Genomic DNA, 19,927 nt, shown 5'->3' with positions numbered 1-19,927 from the left:
GCAAACCAAGAAAGGTTGAACAACATGATAAAGGTGCTGTCTATCAGGATGGAGACACTGTGCGCAGTGATCTCGAGGTAGGGAATTGGCTCACATTAATGGACCTCAAAGACACTTACCTTCATGTTCCAATGCACCCCGATTTCAAGAAGTTTGTCTGGTTCTCCTTCTACAGGCAGTGCTACCAGTATTGTGTGCTCCCCTTCGGCATCTCCACAGTGTTCACCAAACTTATACTGATTCCAGCTCGGTTGGCCAGACCTCAGGATCAGTTTTGTTACCTGTACCTAGACGACTGGCCTCTCATGGCTCTAGGCCAACAGTTGAGTCGAGATACCACACATTTGCTGATGGATATTCTCATGAAACTGGGCTGGATCATCAGTCTCGAGAAATCAGAACTCATTCCGACATAGGATCTGATATTCTTGGGTGTAAGGTTCAATTCAGAGTGGGGTCTGATTTCCATCTTTCACATTGTCAAACTTCAGAGGGCAGTTTCGCAGTTCCTTGAGTCCCCATAGCTTCAGCATTGACGTGGGTCCATTTGCTTGGCAACATGGCAGCGACGGTGGATGTAGTTTGGTGTTTGCGTCTGGGGATGAGGCCTATACAGCAGGCACTGGGCTACAAAAGCTACGAGAGGTTTCTCAATCTGCAAGAGTTGTTAATTCCTCACCTGAAGTGGTGGACGGACAGAGAGCTCCCTCTGGAGTCTCCAACGCCGACGCCCTCGATTCAAACTGACGCATCCCTCTCGGGTTGGGGCGGTGTTCTGGGCGACCTGTCAGTCTCAGGCCTTTGGCCGGAGAACAAGGCCAGTCTGCACATCAATGTGCTGGAATTAAGAGCACAATGGTGCTCATGGGGCAGGTTTGAGGCCAGGTGGTTCGTCCAGAGATAAACCCAGATGGCTATGGTGTGACCAGTTCAACATTCGGATGATGCCTGATTATCTCCCGGGGGTAGACAAAGTTCAAGCAGATGTGCACTCTCGACATATACTAGCAACTCACGAGTGGATGCTCGATTGGGGCATATTCGGGATTATCTCCCAGTTGTATTGGTGGTGATTAGTAGGCCTATCTGGCACAGAGTGAATTGCAATTGGCAAATCTAAACGACCATGCCGTTTTGGAAGTGATTTTAAACCAGAAGTGTATATTCAACACCTAAGCCTGGAAGACAGAAATCCAGATATCCGGATATTCAGTTATCCGGATGATTTACTCAAAAATGAATGTGTCCGGATATCCGAGGTCTCACTGTATAGCAGGAAATTTTAATAGACATATGCTTATAAGTACCCCAAGTACCTCTACAGGTTTGTTTGAATTTCTTCAAGAGGTTAGGATCTGCCTTCCAATATGGCCCCCAGAGCTGCTGCCTTATGCAGCGGGTAAGAGATCTCTTTTATTCCCAGCTTTATCATTTTCTGGTCCTATTGGTGGTAGCTAGCTCAGCACTGATGTTGTCTAACTGTATAACGTTTTATTCCTTTAGAAATAATTGTTCCAAGAATTTTTTTTATGCATGAAAATATATTATTCTTTTAAAACAAGATGGCATGTGGAAGGATTCTTTTTTGTGCTGTGACATGAGTATAAAGCTGTCCACCCTTTTCTTTAGCAATAGTAGTTATGACTACTGTAACTCCAACGTGGAATGCAGACTAAATTATTATGCCCCGCCGCGTGTTTAGCGCAAAGCAGGGGATATAGTATTTTATTACCCACGTGGTCAACGTATGGGTAGTTGCATACTGATATCGTACGTCACACGAGTGTCGTATTGCCTTGACCTGTGTCGTAACGACTTGACCTGAGATTTGATTGGTTAACAGATGACCTCTCAATTAGGTCACATTCTGACGTAACTAATTTTTCATTCATAACAAACACGCAAATTCATTCATTCTACAACTTAAATGCATTGTGGGAATGTAAACATTGCGAATGTTGCCGTGCCACTATTTAATTGTGATTTGAACTGAGACATTATATCCGTCGAAAAACATAAGCGCAATGTTTCCTACAGTGATGTTAGCCGAATGAAGCAACTGCAAACCAAGAAACGCGGTGCTACGGAGTAGTTTACTGTAGGAGGCTGTACGAGGCGATGACAACTGACATGCATCGTGACGTCGGTTACCAAGGCAGTGACGTCATTACAGTGTGACGTCATGCAAATATTGTACTACAGTACAAAACTCTTCCGCAACCTCGTTATGTAATCGGTTTCGGTTTGAAACCAAAATATGAAAAAAAATACGCTATTTTGTCAGTTTAATGTATGTAAGACGTGGGTAATAAATAAAAATACCACACTCAGTCTCATTACATACGAATTATACGAAACTCGTGACCTTCCTATGTTATCAGACCTTGCTTTCGCTCGGTCAGATACCATAGGAAGGACACTCGTTTCGTATAATTTGTATGTAATGAGACCTTGTGTGGTATTCTCTATAGGCTCCGTACGTATATCACGTATGTCCGTACGTACGAATTGGAATATCTTAAGAACCTTTGACTGGATTCTCTTCATATTTGGTACCTAGGTTCATCACAGTACAAGAAAGGTCCCAGTCAGGTTTGGTGACCCTGACCTTCATTTCAAGGTCACAAGGGGACTTTAACGTTTTACCCTTGTCAGCGAGATATCTCAAGAACCGTTCACTGGATTTTCTTCATATTCAAGACCAAGCTTTCTTTATCTAGGGAAGGCGCAGGTCCCAGTCGATTTTGGTGACCTTCACCTAATTTTCAAGGTCATGGTGACACTGAAGACTTCAACATGTTAAGCTGCATGTTAACTTGTCAGCGAGATACCTCAAGAACCGTTAACTGGATTTTCTTCACATCAAGCTTCATTGAGGGAAGGCGCAGGGCCCAGTTGATTTAGGTGATCTTCCTTAATTTTCAAGGTCACAGCAACACTTTAAAGATTTCAGCATGTTAACCTGCATGTAAAGATTGTCAGCGAGATATCTCAAGAACCATTCACTGAACTTTCTTCATATTTGACACCAAGCAAGGCCCAGTCGATTTTGGTGACCTTCACTTAATTTTCAAGGTCACAGCAACACTTTAAAGATTTCAGCATGTTAACCTGCATGTAAAGATTGTCAGCAAAATATATCAAGAACTATTCACTGAACTTTCTTCATATTTGTACCAAGCTTCATCTAGGGAAGGTGCAAGTTCCAGTCGATTTTGGTGACCTTCACATAGTTTTCAAGGTCACGGCGGCACTTTGAAGATTTCAGCATCTTAAACTGTGTGTTAAGATTGTCAGCAAGATATCTCAAGAACAGTTCACTGGATTTTCTTCATAGACTATCAAGACTTCCCTTGAATGTTTTTCAATAAGCAATTTCTTTATTACTATTTTTGCATATTTCATACACTAACACATTCATGTCAAGGTCAAAGTGAGTCTTGAAAATATTTGTGCGTTTGAACAACTACAGAGCAAGATATCAAGAGAGGTTGACTGGTCATGTTTTTGTTTACATTTAACTTCATCTTAAATTATGACCTTCACTTTCATTACTTTTTAAGTTTGATTTGATAAATTGCGGCGGGGGATTATGTCACCTTAGTGACAATGCATGTTGAGTTTACAAACAAATTTGAAAACTTTTACTAGTTGCTAGTTGCACATCCCTTCTCATTTCCGAAAGGTAGTGGAAACTCCAGTGCCAGTGTTCCCCAAGAACAGAAAAGACATCTCACCCAAACACAACCCAGCCCTGCAGCCACACTGGAAGCTTGTTGCTCTCTCATTTTCACAGCAATAGGGTTGTTATGGAAATTTTGTAGTGCCATCATTATCCAAGCCATCTTTCAAAAGAAACCCTTTTTTATAAAATGTTTGCTTGGATTACAGTCTGCAAACATTTATTCATCATGCCCTGGATTTATTTTTCATGCTTGGCTTAAAAGTTTTTCACAGATTTTATCTTAAGTTGGATTTAGTTTTTTTCTTGATAAAAAGGGACACCTGCCTGAAGCTCTTGGAAGTCACCCTGGTGGGGCAGTAAATGATGTCATCTACCAGAAGGTCTGAGCAGTTAAAGTTGCAGAAGTCCAGCACCTGCATGAAGCCCTCGACCTCCACAATACCCCCAGCATTGTTGGACCTGTCACAGGCTGCTCAAGCTGCTGGAACAAATAGTACTCCCTCCACCTAACACCAGAGTTTCCAGCAGGTCAAAGGTTTTTTCACAGGCCATGGCATTCAAGCAGCCTTCATCATTTATGCACGATATACCACCACGAACACAGACTTTCCCATGCGGTCGCACAAACTGCCTACTATCAACTGACTAACATGCCTCCACCATCAAATGGTTTTGTCACCAACATTACTCCAAAAGCGATACTGGCAATGCAGCAGGAGAGCTCTATGAACTCCCCAGTATCGGCTGCATCTACATCTTGCATGAAGATATGTCACAGAACTGTCAACATTCAGCTACAGCAACGAACCCTCACAGCATCTTTCTACTGCAGGATGATGAGGATTTTTAACCTTCAGCAGCTGATGTAAGCTCTCATCATCAAGGGCCAACATTTATTTACGGTGATCAAGAATTACTTACATGGATTGCAGATGGGTTACCTATTGCCTCTCCATCGAAGGATCATTCTCTGTCAGATACTTATAGTATTTCTGGTGATAATGTGGAGTCTCTCACCTTACCACCAACATTACAAGTAGTTATCCATCACCAAGGCTATTAGGTCCCATGGTATCCCTACGCCTCATATCAACATTAAAAAGTTTCCATTGCATGGTATGTCTCCGACCAGATCAGCTCAGCATCAGCAAGACTCCTTCCTTTGGAGATACGGGCTATTATCAAATTGTATGGCAAACCACCACTGTGTCAACCATGGGACTCCCCACGATCTTAGATGATCAGATAAGGGAGATCAATAAAGAAGTGGTCCAGGACTCTAAGGACCAGATGCTCATCAAATCAGTCCAGATGATGAATTCGATGTTGAGGCAGTACTGCTCGAGATCTAGTTTTAAAAGTAGATTCTCTGGTATCCAGAAGGCAAAGGATATGAAATACTCTGTCAAGAAACAGCCCTTGTGGAAGCTGTATGAAAAACCAAGACGGATCTTCCTGTGGCCAGGGGCCAGGGAAAAAGGACACTCGATCTGGGGTTTTCCTCTCCAATTTTTCTAGTGTCCAAGAAAAATTCATAACAGTTCAGACTAACCTGCAACATGAAGAAATTCAACCAGAGATGTTAAGGGAGCGAAAGACCCTGAACTGATTGCATTATTATGCTCATTTAGACCAGAATATCAACAGAGCAAGAGCGCTTCCTGAATCCACAGAATCAAATTGATTCACTCTATTGCGTTAGGAGGTGGTGACCCTTGGATGGAGAACAAGTTTCCATGGGGTTATGTAGAACAGATCGTCAGGCGGAGAAATGGTGGATCCTACCACCTCACTGTGGGATTCAAGCATATAGTATGAGTCAGGATAAGGTAAAATATGTATTTTTGGGGAATAACAATATAACTTATACTTATCCTGACTAATACACTATAGTCCCCACCCAGCCGTCCCTGCTGTACAGTTTTGGACTGATGTGGGTAAGCTGATATGAGAGAGTGGCAAGCATGGCTGTTGTCACATGCTTCCGGTGTGGCTGCGAGGCTGGGTTGTGTTCAGGTGATTTGTTTTTCTGTTCTTGGTGAACACTGGCACTGGAGTTTCCACTACATTTTAGAAATGAGAAGAGATAAGCAACTAGTATGAATCAGGATAAGTATTTATGATATTTTTATCCAAAAAATACATTTATGGTCAAACATCAACTGTTAGGAATCAAACCATGCTGGTGTCACAGGACACTGCGCAACTTACTTCTTATTGAAAGTTTTATTCAGTTTTTGAGTTTGATTCAGATTTTTCATACATGCTAAAAGTTGTTATCTATTGTTTTTGTCAACTCTCAAGCAGGGATGAGAGAGCCAGAGTCTCTTCTCGACATGAAGCACTGCAGATTACACGAGGCAGGACCTCCTCCCCAATGAGAGAACCTCAAGTTCGGTAAGTTACTCACTCACAAAACCATTTCAAGTGGAGGTGTTTGGAGATTTATTGCCTGCAGCAGAAGAACAAACCTCTGACAGCTACCAGTATATCACAGTTTATTTGCAGTCTGCATGATCTAGCTTCCGTCTTCAGGGTAGTCTTTCTGTTACTTATCTAGTAGCAGCATTGTGACGTCACGGCCAGAGTTAACAGTTACTGTTCAGTTTACCTGATGATGGGGCCAGAACAAGCCCTGAAACGTTGTACTCGAGAATAAAAAGAAGATGTAACCCAGAAAAAATCTCTATGTTTATCTAGTAGCTGTTAACTCTTTTTTGACTGTTCCAAGATACCATAACTGTAGGCTATGTTTGACCTTCAGTCTGGGATTTGAACGTCATGCCACAGCACTTAAGTTTATGAATATATATTCTTGACTACAATGACATCAGTTAAGAACTGGTGTATTTTGTATTATATTCAGTGAAACAATGACAACATACAAATTTTTTACATAGTTTGACCATGTTGACAGTGTTAATGTCTGACACTGCCTACATTATTGTCATATTAGATAAATATAAGAATGTTGACTAATTTCTTGCATACATTCTATCTTGAAACACAGAGTTGGCTTCATACAAATTGGGAAGATAAATATTTACAGTATCTCAGCTGAACAAGAAGGGTCTTTTATTAGTAAAGACAACTTCTTTATTGCAATGGATGTGATGTTTCGGTGTAGATACTAACACCATTATCAAGCAAGTGATAAAACATTATGGACTAGGAGAATATATACATGAAAAATGTTTGAGTTTATACCATTAAAGAGGTAGATGTACTGTGTGATGACATTAATAATAGTTGTTGCAATAATAGATAATGGATACGAAGCCAGATGGACAAAGTGTAGGACGGCTTAATCTTAATTGGCCTTGATTAGATGATGGTAAGCTGTTGGGATCTAATACTAGTAACCTCTATTGATTGTCAGGTTGAGTCATTTGATGTTGATTGCCTCTAAGAGTTTTCTTATCTTGTAGTCTGACCGGTTGGCTTCAAGGATGTTGATGTTGTTCCAAACGATGGTATGAATTGGATGGGCTTAGGTGTGGTCGGAGTACAATGATGACAGTGTTCAATGTTGATAATGGTGTTAGCTTCAGGCTGTTCTCGATATCCCAAAATTTTGGACTGTAGAACAACGCAGGCATTAAGTGGCAGATGGATCCTATTATTGCAAAAGGGGTGGCAGATTTCCCTTTGTTGGGCATCTTTCAAGTTGCGATACTTTCGCTTTCTGGGATGTACAGCACTACCATGTTGAAGTTGAAGGGTTGTTGCTTCAGTGTAGCCTTGCCATGTCTTGAAAAACTCCAAGTAGTAGATACAATGATTGTCTGGGACCAAGTCCAACAAAAAGCCTCTGCAAAGCCTTATTTCACAAATAAAGCTTTTGTTAGGCCCTTAGATCTCACCAACCATTGTCTACTACTTTTGAACCCCCAGTTAACTTCTCGGCCACACGTGGCACTACTGTGCCGCTATGACTGCTATAGAAAGATAGAAAGGTTCTAAAAAGTAGTAAAATGTCCCCGGCAGCCACAATTCCCCAAGGGTGAAATCGAAAGATGATGTTGCGCTTCTCCCAAGGGGAATTGCGTCAGCTGCCTTTCTCTCACCATGAGAGTGCCCCACTCAGCGAAGTCCTTTTCAGCGACCCAACTGATATGATCTTGATTCCTTACCGAAACACCTCACATCACACAAAGTTGCAAGGAATCTCCACTGAGGCAACAGCGGGATACGAACCCACATGTATAGCTCGCGCAAACTATACATAATGAGCCGCACCACTCAACCGATTGAGCTACCGGTGACTTAGCTGAATAATCTCGGTTTAACGGGTCTATCCTGAGATAGCGAACTAGCACTTTCCTGATCATGTGACATGTCGTGTTGACCTCGAGGAAACAGTTTAATGTGATACAGGATACTATTGGGATTACTCAACAGTAAGTGTTAAATATTTTGCTTGCGTGGCAACATTGTGCCGTACGGTATGACTAATAATTCCTCTCTAACGAAAGCTCTCCCTGGCCCATCTCTCAAGTAGTACAAGTTCGGCTCGTCGGCTTTGATGTCCACTTTATCTATGTTGTAAGTTTTGACTGACCATATCGGATCTGTGGCTCGCTTACGACTATTACCCTCGTGTTCCCCCGGCTGGTATAGGTACCTCACGAGGGCCCTATCTGGTATCTGTTTGTCTTTCCCACGCAATGGCGCAGCCGACTCTGCCACTATTGATTTTAGTTTGATAGCGTCGGCTGGTTTCTTGCCGGTGAGACGGGTGATTTCATGGTTGATGGCAGACACCACCTGAGGTAGCCGCGCTACCCATTCAGTCGATCGTTTCCCCGGGTTGGTCATCTCTCTCGCATACTGATGCCCAAATAAGCGTTCTGCCAAAGTCCGATTGAATCTCTCAACTATGGCTCGGCTGCGATGAGCCCCGGCACCACGCCTGACCTTGGTATCGTGTTTGTCTAGCAGGTGTGACACGGCACCCATGAACTCCCGCCCGGGGTCGACTTGCAGCTCTGTGGGCCACGCCAGCGGACTGCGTTTGTACATGCCTGAATCCGCGCTGGCTACCTGGGCCGAAGTCTTTCGCGGTCAAGGGTTGGCTTCCTTGTCGCGACTGGCAACGCCCACGACGGTTAAGGCATACTTGTACCTCTTGTCGTGGGGTAGGAATAGGAGGTCAGCCTGGTGAAAGCTATTGGGTATGTTAATACCGAACTTCCTTCTAGGCACGTAGCGTGGTGCTGGTAAATAGATCTGCCACAGGGCTTGTTTTTCAAGCCACGCTTTGGCCTCGTTTGGGGGTACTCGCGCCATTTTTGCCAGCTTATGTACAGCGCTAACTCCTTTCCAGTACCCACGCTGGCTGTAGTAAATAGCCTCAAACTTTCTCATGACATCCCGATATATATACACCTATGTTCTTGATTCAATTTTCTCATGCCCGTGACGCTGCACGTTTATCTCATCAATAGCTATCCAACGCTTTAGTGTCCATCGGCGACAAGGACGTCTTGTTTATCATCAGTCCGTATATCCTATGCCCATCACTTCTAAGCGTGTTCATTTTATGTCTAAAGGTACGGGTCTTGAACAGGGCTTCCTTGAATCTGGCGTGTTTGATGTGTTGTTTCACCACGTACTTCTTAACACCCTTCGCCTTCCGGATCTCACCATTGTCGGCCTTCAGGATGGAGTACATCTTGGGTCTCAAGCCTATGTACTCGGCTATGGGCGTGCCAGCACACTCGTCCTTCATCTTACCGAGGACCTTTTTATTTACCGTGCAGTGTATGGCATGGTCCTTGGGGTAGTCGCTGGTGTCGTACAAATCGAGGCGTTTTTTCATGTCCTCGTACACGTCCTCGGTTCGAATCTCCATCAGCAGGGAATCCGTGTCAGTGTACAGCACTTCACACCTGTCGCCCTACTGTTTCTTCAGTTCGTTGTAGTAAAAGTCGTACATCAGGTGTTTGGATCAATCGAGGATGCTCATCCCCACATAAACAGGTCGGTTGAATTTGATGTGGCTTTTCTTCATGTGTAGGGCAACCAGGTCGTCGGTGAATATCTTGCTCCGGTTGAATGCCGGGCTGGCTATCAGTCTCCTGAGCTTGTCTTCCTCATTCGACCGAACCAGCTTCACGGTCACGCGTTTCCTCAGGTTTTCCATAGTCTTACCGAACACCGAGTTGTTCATGAGCTTGTAGAGATTTTTCTCAAAGTCACTGGTGGCCAGCTTTCGCAGGTCTGTGTTCATTCTGATGTATGGCTCCATCCAGGGGCTCTGGTTGAACACGAGCACCCTGTGTATTTTGGTCAGCCTCATACCCAACGACAGGTACAGCTGTAGGTTGCGATAGTGAACGATGTACTTGGTCTTATTCATTAAGTTGGGCACTAGTTTTTCAACGTCTGCCACCCGCCCACCTAACAAGTTATGTTGGTACTCAGACATCCAGTCTGGGTTAACACTCATACGTTCGGGGGCCAGGGGGTAGCTGTTGTGTGATGTGTGTGATGCCTTGGGGTATTCTAAGTCCACCTCGAGGATATAGCCTTTGTTCGAATCGTCCACGATGCTCATAACATCGATCTCGGACGATACACTGCGATGCCCATTCGAATCCCCCTGTGGGTAGATACTGGCTCATGGCCCAGCCGTACAGGTTGTTGGCGTCGAGGTAGAGAATATGATTGGTTGGCTTGCTCGGGTCGTAGCCCTTCACGTATTGATTATTTGCTTTCGCGTATCGTTTGGTAGCCATGGAAATCCCACCTCGCAAGCCTTTCTCAATGAATAGGTGCATGTCGTAATCGGTGAGCAATTCCAACTTAATTCCGGTCTTTTTCAACAATGCATCCCAAGACAGACCTGGGCTGGTGTAGTACCATGCGAGGTCGAGTTGATACTGCTTGAAACACGTCCGCCTAAACGTCTCAAACACGTCGGCTAGCAGCTGTACATCTGTCCTCAAGTACAGGTCGTGGTAGTCACCCAGATTCTTACAGCCCAGTTTATTCCATACGTTAATCGCGTGCGAGTAATCGTCTTGGGATATTGTCGAGTCGGTCAGGTTGCTGTAAAATTCTCTGATGGGGGGTAGTCGGGTCTCGGCGAACTTGGCCCAGCCATCCATGTACTCGTAGGGGTACACACCCTTCCTCATCATGTGTTAAGCCCATTTCTGGTGTCCCCCGCCAGGATATTGCTGGAATATTGCTAAAAGCGGCGTAAAACTAAACTCAGTCAGTCAGTCAGTCCTCATCAGTAGGGGTCGAGTCTCGGCGTCGGTATATCGATCAGTGATGGGGAAGGTATCGTTGGCCTTGACCAGATTGTCGAGTGACGACAGGAGGAACTGAACCGAGTCAATGAACCTCAGGCCATTCAAGCTGAAGGAGATGTATCTCTCCATGTTGTTGGGGATGCACGTCAGGTTGCCGTCGACTTTCGCGATGGCCTGCATGATCAAGTGAGAGTCGTACCCTCTCAAGTTGTGGAAGACCCCGGGGATGTTTATTGTCTTGGGGGTGATTCTAAGTTTGAGGTTGCACGCGTTGTGAGCGGCGCCTCTATACTTACCAGTGACGTGGCAGTGATCTCTCACCGAATCACCGTTCAGTGGTGAGTCACACACATGGCAGTGAGTGCTGCAGTCGTGAGCTAGCCAGTCGGCTTGAGTCATACGCATGGGAGCGACTGTATACAGTGCATTCCTAATACTTTTCTCTTCCTGCTGCAAATACTTTAGAACCTTTTCAGCCGCGTCGGGACCCCTATACACCACTGGAGCTTTCGTTTCCCCATCACATCGGACGACCACGTATCCAAACCCACAGGCCTCATGCTCCTGTGTTTTTTGTGTGGCTGGGGTACCCCCAACATCAACGGGTTTGACCAAAGCTTCAAAGTCGGCGTAGATGACGGACATTTGGTTCTTGTGGTTGTCGAATTTTAGGATATTGTCACCTTCCTTAGGCATGTCGACTCGTATGGCAGTCTGCCCCACACCTTGGCAATCCTCCCGGTGGGATTCTAATAAATCAGCTCGTGTGAAACCGTGTAGGCATCGTATGCAAAACGTGTTTCAACTGGTCGTGCAACAGCCTGCTAAGGTGTTTTATCCACGTGTAGTGATACTTATCGCCTCGCTGGGTCATGAATATATTGATCACGCGGCGAGGGGGGTTCCCCCCCTGTTCCCACAACAGTTGGGGTCCCCCCAACATTGGACTGACCCTGTGCACTATTGTTGTGTTACCTTTGTGCCCTAAGACGTTTATGGCTATATTATTCTGTTTTTCTACTTTAGTGATCTGGGATATGGGGGTGGGTTCATCTATACCAGATGAGCCCATCATCTTGGGGATAGCTGGAAAGCCTGTCCGAATGAGTGTCAGCTGGAAACAAGGCTGACCTGATAGCTAACCTCAGGCAATCGTCTCCTCTATTCTTGACGTTGACCATGGCCTGTTTTGCTTTGTAGTAGGGGGGCAAGTCTATGTACGACCCGCCTCTGAATGGCACGTAGTTAGCTATGTCTAGATAAACATTATCGATTTTATCCACGACCCACCCGGACCCCATGTGTGTGTAGCGTTCTAGGTATTCTCGTATCTGCTGAAAACTGATATCGATTGACTCGTCTATAGTCTCAGTATGAGTCACGACTTCTTGTTTACCCCGGAAGTAAGGCTGAACGTACTCAGTGACCCCAGCAGTGGGGTTTCCCCCCACGTTCTGCTGTTTATCGAGTGACATTTTCACTGTGATTTGAAACTTTATACTTCCCAAATCGTTGAGTTCCTCATTGACTTTATCAGCGATTAGAGGCTTGATATCGGCGATGTCTATGTTCCTATCAACATGCATGCGCCAGCCTCTCAAATAGTTACCTACAGCGCGCTCAGTGCGCATGAACTGTAGGTCAATAGCTCTATTCTGCCGTAATAGTTCTACAAGCTGTGGTTTCCTCATACGGGAATAACCTACTAAACCCAAATCGCGTGCCTCTTGTTCAATTGTTTTACAGTGGGGAGCTGAAGGCGACCGCTCAGCCGCCACGGGTCGTAATAATAATGCGACTAACCCGCTCTCCCAGGCGGGAATAACCCGTCAACCCTAGCTCTTTTGCTCGGAGTTTTAGTTGTTTTACCGTGGGAGGGGGTTGTATGTTAAGTAATCTCAACAATGCTGGCTTGGTCATTCGAGAATAACCAATTACACCTCGTTGCCTGGCGATCTGCTTGAGCTCCCGAGTAGTAGACATTGTGTACACACCTAAGTATATCAATCTCTAATTGGGCCGCCGGCAAGGGAGGTAACTCTTCCAACCTTGATAAAAAATAGTGAGGCGCCCATAAAATCATTTAGTAAATATCTAGATAGACCTTATCGATTATACCCTCGACCCACCCGGAACATGCGCAGCATAGTAGGGTGTTTTGTATTATTTGCAACGAGTCGTCAACAAGTATATCTATCTCCCCATGCATCTCTACTCGCCCACCATCAAAGTAATTCCAAGTGTGCCCAGCCCACGGTACATCAAACCCTACTTTCACCATGATTGTAAATGAGCACCCCTTATATAGTTCGCTAACAATCATGGGTTTGAGGGCACTGATATCTATACTTTCCCCCACATCCATCTGCCAGCTTCTCAGGCAACGACTTTCCCTGGGCTCAACTTCCACGAACATTGTTAAACCTAGGTGTGCACAGTCTCTAATTGGGTCACTGGCAAAGGGACCAGCCTTACACTGCTATCCTGTGGAGGCGCCTACGTTCTTTTCTGTAGTCTTTTTTCTTCTCATTGATAAGATGATGTCTGACTACGTTTGCTCCGTGAGCTTTGCATAGGCAGTAGTGACCTTTCACCCCGACACCACACACAGAACATGTGTAGTTGATACTATTTATATGAAAACAACAGCACCCCTCAGTCCTGCAGTTTCTACCACGGGCCTCGGTCTTCCCCATAAGTATGTATTCGCATTGGTACGGGGCGGGTCTCATCTTTGGTATACTTATATGAGCACTTAGTCTAATTGTTTTGCAACCAGCGCAGTCGCTGCTAGACCCAGCGCGATAAAGATCAATTCTCGGTCCATTTGCCCCGGGGATGGTGTGTAGTACTGAGCGAGTGTGGGCTTATGGAGTGGTTCTAGCTGTTTACCGGTTAGTAGGTAGTATTCTCTCGCCAAGCGTCGCCGACATCATGGAATGTTTTAACGGCATGGTTCTCACGCCTGAGTTGTTCGTTAATGTAATCGATCCTCTGTACGTTTTTCGCGTACTCAGATTGCGCTGCTTGTAATTTTTCAACAGCGAAGTCGTGGCGCTTACGCTCAGTTTGTATCTCACTTGGTGTGATTCCCGTAGTTTCGAAGAGGAAATTACTCCCCGAAAATGCCAGGGCGCTTACTAACGCCTCACACCATCATGGCGCATCGTGAGCGTGGCCCCTATATATAGTTACATTTACTTCAAAATATTTTCCGGTAGGATCCCTTGTTTTACTAGGATGTGGCCATCGCCATACCCAGGTTCATTATGAACATACCCATATCCTGCAGGTTGAAATCTAGCTTGATAGTCGGTTGTTTAAGCACCATTTTGGTCAACCTAGCGTACCCTACAGCTAGACTGGCGACCACGGTGGCGTGGTATGTGTCGTTGACAAACGTTTTCCCCTCAGACATTATGTATATTATATAAAAAAATATATATTTATAACATGATATGTGGGTTGACCTCTAATTTTTGGGGAGGGTTTCCCTCCCGTGGTTGTTTATTATATAACCATGAGATAGCCACGACAGCAGTTGCGCCTGCAATCAACAGGAGTGGAGCCCGGCTCCACGTGTTACTTTTACGTTGGTTAGACCACCTTTTTATCCCACCGGCATATAATGCGGTGGGATATAGTCGTCGCCTCGTCCGTCTGTCCGTCCGTTCACCGTCCGTCTCGTCCTTCCGTCCGCCCGTCCGTAATCATTTTGTTTCCGGACCGTAACTCAAAGACCGTTCGATATTTTTTAACCAAAATTGGTAGATATGTCAAACATAACCTAAGGTGGTGCCTTTTGCTATTTACAGATAATTGTCATTTTTATTTTTCTCGGTTTCCATGGAAACGTTTTGGACTTAGTCTTAAAGAAGGGTGGGCTTCGTTTCCGGAGCATAACTCAAGAACCATTCAATATTTTTCAACAAAACTTAGTAGATATATCAAACAGATCCTAAAGTTGTGCCTTTTGCTATTTGCAGATTTTTGACATTTTTATTTTTCCCGGTTTCCATGGAAACATTATGGACTTAGTCTCAAAAAGTAAGGATTGCTTTCGTTTCCGGAGCATAACTCAAGAACCGTTCAATATTTTTCAACACAACTTGGTAGATATATCAAACAGATCCTAAAGTTGTGCCTTTTGCTATTTGCAGATTTTTGGCATTTTTATTTTTCCCGGTTTCCATGGAAACATTTTGGACTTAGTCTCAAAAAGTAAGGATTGCTTTCGTTTCCGGAGCATAACTCAAGAACCGTTCAATATTTTTCAACAAAACTTGGTAGATATATCAAACAGATCCTAAAGTTGTGCCTTTTGCTATTTGCAGATTTTTGGCATTTTTATTTTTCCCGGTTTCCATGGAAACGATTTGGACTTAGTCCCAAAAGTGAGGGGTGGGCCTCGTTTCCGGAGCACAACTCGAAAACTTCTCAATATCTTTCAGCAAAACTTGGCAGATATGTGAGGCAGATCCCAAAGTGGTGCCTTTTGCTATTTGCAGATATTTGTGATTTATTATTTTCTCGGTTTCCATGGAAATGATTCTGACTTAGTCTCAAAAGTGAGGGGTGGGTTTCGTTTCCGGAGCACAACTGGAAAACTTCTTAATATCTTTCAGCAAAACTTGGCAGATATGTGAGTCAGATCTTGAAGTGGTGCCTTTTGCTATTTGCAGATTTTTGTCATTTATTTTTTTCATAATTTCCATGGAAACGATTTGCACTTAGTCTAAAATCAAGCTGGACTTTAAGTAACTGTCAGATGATTTGTTCTTTCAAAGATGTGGGGGCCGGGGGGATATGTCATCTTCTGATGACTCTTGTTTTTACCGGCAGCTACTCTCTTAGGGTTCTTCTGCTTGGTGACTGTAGGGGGTTGGGGTTTCCTCTGACGGGGTTTGGGGTTCCCCCAACGTGTGGGTCTCCTCCTGTGTCATTTCTTGGGCAGCATCCATCTTGTATACTATTATTATTATTTTTCCCCTCCTTAAATTGGCAATGCTTTGCTGTGATAATCGCCGCCGTCACCGGGGCTAGAAACATACCGTATTTGTGGTACAGCACGCAGCTGATAGAGCTCAAGGCGTGTTCAATAAAAGGGTCTTTCTCGAGGTCCTCCCACAGGTAAAGTCGACGTTCCTGGGGAATGGGAAGGAAGTACGACGCAATACCAGTGTATATCTGGGTCATAGCCGATCCTATAGTCTTTGTCATCTCGGCCCCGAGTCTAGCCTCGTATCTAGCGTACAGCTTATCGATTTCGATTTTGTGAATTTTATCGGGAGTGTAGTCCCCAAAGTAATGTTTGGCTTTGCCACCAACAGCCAACGCTACCAGTCTCTCTCGCTTATCATCGTCCCCTCGCTTATCATCGTCCCCTCGCTTATCCCCCTCCAACAGTTGTTCTGGCAATTCATCACACTCCATCTTATAATGTAATAAGTAAGTTTTAGTTTTAATAATATAATACCCGATGCAGGTTAAACACAGCGAAATGAAGGTTAAGTTGCACATGCCGACGAGCACTTCAAAAACAACCATAACTATAACTATAACTGATAAGTGCTAAACGCTAAGCATTGCTAAGCTAAAACACCCTATAGGCCACAGGTTGGTCGGTCTTGAGCACGAGCTTAGCATGCTTAGTTTCAGCGAGCTGTTTCTTCACACGTTCCCGTTCTAGTTTGCTCATCACATCGTTCTCTCTCAAACACTCCTAGAAAGAATCCCTGTCCTTGCAGTGGAATAAGGCCACCCATCGCGTCTGCTCCCTGAGGTCTTTCAACACCGCGTTGAACTTCTGCGTTAGTACCCAGACGCTGTGCTTTGCGTGCCGGCCGGAGAAGGCCAGGTACGATAGCATGTCTCTCTTTTTGTTATCTCCCGATTAGCTGCAGTCGCCCAGGATAAACAGCGCCGACTGAATTTGTTGTGATAAGCCTTCAACCAGTCCTGCAGACGTGTTCCCGGGTCGACTCTGTGTACGTCCGGGTCCGTCATCACCCAAGGTCTTTCCGTGTACGTTCTATTCATGTGCAGAGTAGGGCACATGATAACGATGTTATCGAACACATCCCAACATATCCAGCACGAAAACAGTCTTCCCACAGCCCGTCTGCCCGCACACTATGGCGCAGTGCGGGTCGCGGGGCAAATCAATAGATGGCTTGCTGGCAGGCAAATCAGTAGATGGCTTGCACGAATCTCCCATTCTCTATATTAAGTTGCGCGTCCATAATAACGTACAGATATAATTTCAACTTGCCCGCGGGTTGAGCCTTCTTGGTAATCTGGATTGTAATCCCCTCACTGCTGTTGTCTATGCGGCGACCGCTACCGTGCAGTTTATCGTCATCCGTGGATCGCATGTCCAACCATAGCGCGTACTTGGTGGTCAGGTATTCACCGATCTGCACGGAGGATAGGTCCAGGTCCTTGATGACATGTTGGTGCCGGGTCGGTAGTTTCATTATCTCGTCCCACTGCTGGTGTGCCCTCATACCGGCGCTGAACAGCTGGTTGGGCACACCCTCGATGGTCACTTCCACCTTTTCAATTGCGGGGTTGAAAAACTTCTCGCTGTCCCTTCGGAATGGCTCGTAATCCTCCATGGGGACGATCAGGATACCTTTCATCGATCGCGCCAGCACGTTTAGGTTGATGTTCCACAGAGTGTTGCTCTTATCCCGTACAATCGCTCTATGCCGCAGGACCCTATCGTACAGGATGGCCACCTTCCCCGAGTACTGGTTTCGAACCTGCCTGGCCAGCTCCGGGCTAGTGACCATGTCGAACTCCAGAGAGATGTTGTCTATGGTGTAACTGGCCTCATCACCGTTCGGTGTACGCACTACTTTGCTGTAGTCGTTAAACGTAAGATCGTATTCAAGCCTATCACCCAGCGCGGCCTGGTAAAACGGCGAGTGTCCCGTGAGCAACTCGAAGTCGAGCGGCATGCAGAACCTGTTCCCGTACGCTTGGGCGATGGCCTTTTCGCCGTCCGAGATCTTGTCTAGCTGGTCTGCCGCGGAAGCCGCACTCCCACGCGCTAACCGAAGTCGATTTGCTGATACCTTGGTACATGTCATTGATGTGTTCTCCCTCGCTTTTCCAGAGGTCCCCATAGCAATAAAACACGTCGCTGTCGTCTATACTCAGCACCTCGTTACCGCTGATCTTGATAGTGTTTTTCTTGATGATGGCTCGACCTACGCTCCGCACGAGATCACGTTTGTCGATGTCGGAGGTCATCGTGAGGTTGAACGTCAGTCGAACCGTGCCTGGTACGATGAGGTCATTCTCACCCAGGATTGGGAATCTAACCAGCAGCGTTTGGTTCTGGTCTATCTTGCTGGATTGTTGGTGATGGTCACCGACTGGCGCACGGCTCTGACGCCTAGAGGCTCTCTTGATCTTCGGAAAGGATCTAGTTTCCTGCCATACATTGTTATATAGATAAAATATAAAAGTTTAATATAAATAATGGCTGAAGGCGGTCATGAGTACATCCCGATGGATGATATGTGGGATGATAGTGTGTGGGAGGATGACACCAGACACCACATTCACGAACAACCCCTTAAGTGCTGAACTTGTACAGCCGGCCGTCGATGATTATTACGCCGCAGTTGAAAAGAGAGACAACATCAAGCCGTTGGTACGAGACTATACCAAGTTTACCATCGATAAGAAGGGCACGCTGCGATTGAAGGCTCACCCGGGGGTCGATATCATGAAAAAAGACGGGAAAGGACCGTATGCTTTGTCAACACTCACCAGTCGCCCTGGTGGGAGTCAACTGATCCGTGATGAACTAGGCTTCATAGATTACGGGGCGCACGGCCTAAGCTTCCCCCGAGGGTCGTCCAAGATCTGCAAGCAGCCAGGGCCGAACTCAGCGGTTAAAGGTGATATACCCCAACGTGCTAAAGAAACGTCGGACAGCGTCGAAAAAATATTGGCCACGTATCATACCATCCCCTTGACGGGCCTCGAATTTACCCTGAGGACACTGCGAGGCCTAGACGAAGCCTTGAAACATGTACACGGAGAACTCGTGAACAACATGGGGAAACTGAACGAAATTGATGAGCACATCGCTCGCGAGAAAATGAAACTCACCGAATCGGACGGTGATATGAAACGTCGTATCGAGGAGAGAATAAAAAACTTGGAAGACGAGAGACGGACTCAATTGGAATCCGCTTCCTCGAACCGGGAAGCCCTCCAATCCCAGATCAGTCGTGTACGGGAAACCATCGATCGAGTCCTAAATGAGGACACCACGCTAGCTGACAGGATCCGAATCCTCTTCCGAGAGCAAGGGATTACTATCGCCAGCCTTCTGACTGCATTGGGCTTGATCATATCAACCCTAGTCTTGTCATTGACGCCTGCCGGCGGCAGTGGTACACCAACACCAACACCCCCAAGTGGTGGTGGCGTCAGAGACTGGATTAAAAAACACCTGAAATCCCTCGGGGAGGCCCTGGCTAAACTGGCTGGTAAGGCCGTCGAAGCCCTGCCCTGCATCCTGGGTAGCATCGTCTCGTGGCTGCTGAGCGCTCTGACTAAAACTGCCACGTGGCTCGGTCAAAACCTGTGGGCAGCCATCGTCGCCATGGCGGGTCTGGTGTACGTAGCGGCTAAGGAATTTTTAACCAAATAAGCCCCACCCCGACCGCTACCCTGCCAACCACCAGGGCTGTTTTACGGTCGATGTGCTGCTGATTGGACGCCTGCTGTTGGGGCTGTGGGGGTGTGGGTTGAACCCTAGGCTCTGGGGGTGGCGCCACTATACCCATCGCACCAGTATGTGTGGGTGGCGGGACTTGGGGGGTGTTAACATCGGGGTTGACGCCCAACTTTTGGTCTGCCGTGGCTATGACTATTTCTTTGTTGTAGCCCACCACTTTTTTTACTCTCAGTTGCATATCGCTCGGAGCCATGTACAGTCCCACGTCGAACACGTAGT

The 19,927-nt window shown here is 45.9% G+C and overlaps 1 protein-coding gene across 2 annotated transcripts in view; it reads left to right on the top strand.

The window, feature by feature from the left end:
* Positions 1 to 19,927, top strand: part of LOC124285930 — a 102,317-nt gene that overhangs the window by 11,266 nt on the left and 71,124 nt on the right. The window contains exon 4 of one of the 2 annotated variants that reach the window (XM_046722207.1): positions 5,993 to 6,082. In XM_046722207.1, coding sequence (XP_046578163.1) covers positions 5,993 to 6,082 — 90 coding nt within the window. Of the gene's footprint in view, positions 1 to 5,989; positions 6,083 to 19,927 lie in introns of both variants that reach the window. The other variant, XM_046722206.1, reaches the window with a different exon arrangement.

This window comes from Haliotis rubra, unplaced genomic scaffold, assembly GCF_003918875.1.
Source record: "Haliotis rubra isolate DU_JTF1 unplaced genomic scaffold, ASM391887v1 Scf370, whole genome shotgun sequence".
Lineage (NCBI taxonomy): Eukaryota > Metazoa > Mollusca > Gastropoda > Lepetellida > Haliotidae > Haliotis > Haliotis rubra.
The sequence above is the reverse complement of the archived record's forward strand: the minus strand, read 5'-3'. Positions and strand labels throughout refer to the sequence as shown.